At 41.4% G+C, this 5359-nt stretch overlaps 1 protein-coding gene across 4 annotated transcripts in view; it reads left to right on the forward strand.

Moving 5' to 3' along the window:
- Nucleotides 1-5133, forward strand: part of LOC117938516 (protein bicaudal D homolog 1-like) — a 64485-nt gene extending 59352 nt beyond the window's left edge. For all 4 annotated transcript variants that reach the window (XM_034863160.1, XM_034863161.1, XM_034863162.1 and 1 more), the window contains exons 10-11: nucleotides 303-454; nucleotides 1393-5133. In XM_034863160.1, coding sequence (XP_034719051.1) covers nucleotides 303-454; nucleotides 1393-2392 — 1152 coding nt within the window. In that variant the 3' untranslated portion in view covers nucleotides 2393-5133. The remainder of the gene's footprint in view (nucleotides 1-302; nucleotides 455-1392) is intronic.
- Nucleotides 5134-5359: the final 226 nt, after the last annotated feature.

Genomic DNA, 5359 nt, shown 5'->3' on the forward strand with positions numbered 1-5359 from the left:
AAAAGGCTGCAATGAAACAAAGAGTGAAAAATTTAAAGGGGTCTGAATACTTTCCGTACCCACTGTATAATATATATATTATTATGATATCATAAATAAATGGACACAAGACCAGCAGCCGCCACAGATGGAGACCAAAGACAGCCTGTGTCAATACTGTCATAACTGTATCACCAAATTCTTGTGACTGCTGCCACAACCCACATCAGCAAACCTACCAGTCACAAAATGACATGAAATGCAGTTATGTAAATATAAAAGATTTAGCTGCGCTAATGTGTGCTGTGTGTATGTTCACCCAGACAGCAGAGGGGGCTCTGGCCAACCTGAAAAGTAAGTATGAGGCGGAGAAGTCAATGGTGACTGACACCATGATGAAGCTGAGGAACGAGCTCAAAGCCCTGAAGGAGGACGCCGCCACTTTCTCGTCTCTGCGAGCCTTGTTTTCCACCAGGTCAGAGATGAAACAGAAGCATTTCAGTCCATTATTCAATATTTTATTTAGGTTATGACTTAGATGACTATGTGCAATGTGAAACATTTTGCTTGCAGTGAAAAATCCGCAGAGCAGTTCCTCTCAGCTCTACTTTTGAGCGGCCAAAAACTAAATAATGCAGGTTTAGTGCAATCTGAGAGCTTCTTCAGTTATATTTAAGAAGGCGCAGGAAGTTGTTTTTATCATATCATTTCTTAGTGTTTGTGTGATGCATTTTCTCTCCATCCAACAATCTTTCTAATTTTACAGTTATGGAATAGGTTGACATTGTGGGATATTATGATAATAGATTATTAAAATGAGAAATTTCTGAAAAGATTTATGCCACTCTTGTGTCTGCACAGTAACTGAATCCACGGCCAACCCCTGGCTAGCTTAGCTTAGCACAAAGACTGGAAACAGCCAGGATAGATCTAAATGCATCACAGTCTGCCTACCAGCACCTCTAAAACGCACTTGTTAACATGTTATTCCCAGACCCAAACCAAATCTGCAGATTTTTTTTTTTTTTTTTAACAGTGTTCAGCGGTGATCCAGAATAAAAATCTGTAGAATTTAGCAACAGTTTTTCTGCTTGGGTTCAAGATATATAAGATATTTTTGTAATTCCTTTAAAATCTGCAGAACCTTCTGCATAATTCTGCGACCGCAGGTTCCTTGTTGCCCATTTTATAGATTGTCTGTTCTATAGATAGAATGTATAAAAACGTGAAAAAGTGTAAAAGCGCTTGTCCAAGAAACATACGTAAAAATTGTATTGTATCTCATCCAATTAGGAAGCGAATTGTATTCCCTTCTTTATAACCTATTTTCCACACCTTTTTAGTAGTTATTTCCTCATTTGTATCTGGTCATTTTTTTACCTTTTCAACCTGTTGAAACCATGCCCTCTTTAGGTGTGATGAGTACATTACCCAGCTGGATGAGATGCAGAGGCAGCTGGCTGCAGCCGAAGATGAGAAGAAGACTCTGAACTCCCTCCTGCGGATGGCCATCCAGCAGAAACTGGCCCTCACCCAGCGTCTGGAGGATTTGGCTTTCGATCAAGAGCAGACCCACCGCACCCGAGGGGGCAGGCTAAACCGCGTGAAGACCAGCACTCCCAAAGTAAGTCCCTCTGCCTTGGCTTCGGCCTCCAATATAGCTCATGGGTCTTCAGCTTTGGCTCCTGTCAGCTTCCCCCTTTCCAGCCTTCCTAGTCCTACGTCAATTCTTCCTGATGACCCTTATGTGCCCCTTAGCCTGTCTGTGGTCAGTGCAGCTTTGTCCTCAGCTTTCACCTCCCCTACCTCACAGATACCCCCTCGCAGTCCGTCATCACCAGCGGTTGCGTCATTGGCTGGCCCTTCAGAGAGCCCTCCATGTCTGGAGGCCCCCTCCTCTCCCTCAGAGCGGACCTCACCCTCAGCCACTTCAAATATGGCTCGCTCCCAGTGGACTCTGGGTGTGCGGACGGTTGTGGTTGACTCCCACAGTTTCAGTGTCAACATCCCTCCCAATCTGCCTTGTAGCTCCGGCCTCTCAAGGCACTACACCCCAGACTCGCAAACCGCTCCCTCATCCACCATCAACACCAGGCCCACCCAACCAGGATCTGCCCCATCCTCTCCCTACCGGTCCCCTATTCTGGGGCTCAGGCGCTCTACATGGAGCCCCTCACCCCGAACTCGGCCCTTGTCTAGCCTGATGCGCTCATCTGTCGTTCCCTCCCCTTACTCCTCCTCCCACTCTCCTTCTTCTTCCCACAGCTATTCTTCCGCCTACTACAGCTCCTCTCCTGCTTTTACCCCCTCTAGTTCCTACCTCACCTCTGGTACCTCCACTTCTTACAGCCACTCAACCAACTACACGCCCCTCTACCCCAGATACTACAGTTCATACCGGCCCCGGCACTGACGCCTTACTATAAATTCTTTACTATAACCCTTTTGAAGGCTTTTCCACCAGGCTCCTTACTGACATTAAAACTGCAACTCCCATCAGCCTTCTCTTTTTGTCTTCTGAGAGAGTGGGGGCTCACAGAGAGAAGGACAGAATGGTTTCCTGTTTCCCAGTTCCTGTTTCCCTGCGCCTAAGCTTTGGCCGATGGGTTCTAAATGTTCTGTGACTTTGCTCAGGGATTTGACATAAGGAGCACAAGCGGCCCCACTTTTCTTCTATTCTGAGACTGCTGATTGGTCCACACGAGGACGTTAATAGAGACTTTTTAACGAAGGTTTTTAGCATTTTGGTTCTTCAGGTTGAGACCACACTTGCATGAATTGATTAAAACACAGAGACATTCAGACATTGACTGGACATCTTGCAAACAATTTCATATGTATGAATGAGGGCAATGGCACATTAATAACCATCCTCTATTTAATATAATAACCACTCTGTGGGGAGTCGTCTGTATACACAAAAACTGTGTAAACCACATGTTTTCAGTGCAAGCATTCTCTTTTGTTGATGAGGTACATGGATGTCTAAGGGTTCAGTATGATTCAAACAAATTTGGTTGTAAGTGTTTATACCAGTTCCAGATGGCCCCACACAAAGCTCTGTTGTAGACAGCAGGGGCACAATGATCTGTCCTGAAAGTCATTTGTGGTATGGCACTACGTGGCAGTAGTACCTTTGTGAAAAATAAAGAAAGAGCCTGCAATTCTTTGCACCTATGCCACCTGGCCAATTGTTTCGGCCAAGTGGCCACACTTACTGAATTGTCATTTTTGAAAAGTTAGGGAAATTGTCGGACGCAGACCCCTGAATTCCAACATTGGGAGGGTGCTTGAGAAGCTGTATTTCCTTGCAACAAGAACTTTGTTTGAATTATACTGACCTTTAGTGTTTCAGCTTTTATCTTACTCTAAAATCTCTCCATCTCACACAAATACACAAACTTGTATGATGAGACAGTTGTGGACAAGGAGTGATGGACTACTCATTGAAACAGTATATAATCTGTCATGGTGGGTACCGCTTACTGAAAGAAATTAATAGGACAACTCAATGAGTATTCCTTGTTTCTTGTCCAAGCAATTTTCTATCACTAGCACAACCCAGTGGCTTGTTCTCAAATAGCAATGTACTCCACTATGCATGTTCACGTTTGGATGCTCTTATGCTGTAAACTTCCTCCCCTTTCTATTCAAAAAAGAATCTAAGAGAGATGCAGGCGGAGCAGTCTGTATAAAGGTTGTTGCGGGGATGAACTTATGAGGAGGAAGGAGAACATTCAAACATGTCATGTGAGCAGTGTAGGATCAGCTGAATATCATAGTGTAGTCAATTTACAAGGAAGCAATACAACTTGAAATTAGCTCTGTGATGTGTCTCTATAGTCTGAAGTTTCATTCTCCTTATTTCCTATTCAATTTTTTTAAAAGCACTTCTAAAGTAACTAGTAAATTCAACAACAAAAAACAAAAAATTAAGAGGAATTCCTCGACAAGTTGAGTTTCTCCCGCATATAACCCATTGTTTACAGCTGACTTGCTTTTGAGAAAGATGCTTAAGATCCACAAGCTACACTGGTTAGGATTAGAAATATGAATTTTTGTGTAACTAAGCATGGGCCGGTATACGATTTTGACGGTATGATGACCTACAGCAAAAATATCACGCATTAACTGTATTGCAAGTACACCTTTAAAATGTATTATATTTATAAATGTCTGGGTAAAATAAAATAAAAATATTTCTCTATTGAACACAATGTATTTTATTGCTGAACCCACTGCACACTGGCAAAAAGAGATATTTCTAAACTGCACTTCCTGACCTTATGTCCACTCCTAAAAAAACGCTCATACCTTAGGAACGGTTTGACATTTTTTTTCCTTGACATAAAATCTTGAATTTTTCAAACCGCTGTATACCTGGTAACAGGCCCATGCCTATTTATAACAATGATTTGTAATTTTAATCTTCTGGCCCTATATCACTTTAACCAGGTTAATATTAAGTCCCACTTCTATGGAACACAATATTTAAACCCAGACTGTTGTCTCTCACTGTTATTTTTAGCTTACACAAGATAATCACTACAGAGGGACGCTGATTATTTTTGATTGAGTTTAAAGATAGTTTAAGGATTACACTGTGAATACGTTTTCTCAAAATATAATTTTGTGAGAAACCATAAACTGAAGCATTTATTTAAAAAACATGATTCAAAAAAGTACTAACACATGCCAACATACTGTAATTTAGTATATTCATATCCAAACACTGACAGCAAGTGATTAAAGACTTTTCTAACTATAATTTTTAGGGTTACACCCTGTAGCACCCTTTTGTGCCTCTGAGGCCATCTGCAGAGGTCCGTCCTGTGACACAGAGTGAATTCTGACACGGAATGTGTTCAGATTATGTTAACTCTTGTTCACGGCATTGCATCAAACTCAGGGAACGTGACACACCAAATTCAACCTATGAGTCAACAACCATCCAGAATGACTATAGATATTATGATATAATTTTGACTTAGAGAACAGATCTCCCAAATTAGGTTTGAGTTAATTTTGGTCAAGTTGAAGGAAATATGGATGTTTTACATCTTACCCAGAGTCACACAAGAAGATTGATATCAATTTCCTCTGGGCGCCTAGTACAGAGATAGTCCTGGGGTTTGCATATCATATTATTCCAATCTAGCAGTTTATAACTGGTTTTTATTTGCTGAATTAGAGTTACTATTGGATTTAATTTAGATGCAACTGCGAGTGATGGTGGCTTTACAGCCATTTTGCAACTGCTCAGTTTGTTGACACTTTTTAGTTCTTTCTGCCATTTGCGAGACAATAGTATACTATTATAGTATACTGTAATACTATAGACAATATCCCCAATAGTAGCTGTTAGAAATTCCTAATGACG

The sequence above is a fragment of the Etheostoma cragini genome, chromosome 23 (genome assembly GCF_013103735.1).
Source record: "Etheostoma cragini isolate CJK2018 chromosome 23, CSU_Ecrag_1.0, whole genome shotgun sequence".
NCBI classification, from domain to species: Eukaryota; Metazoa; Chordata; class Actinopteri; order Perciformes; family Percidae; genus Etheostoma; species Etheostoma cragini.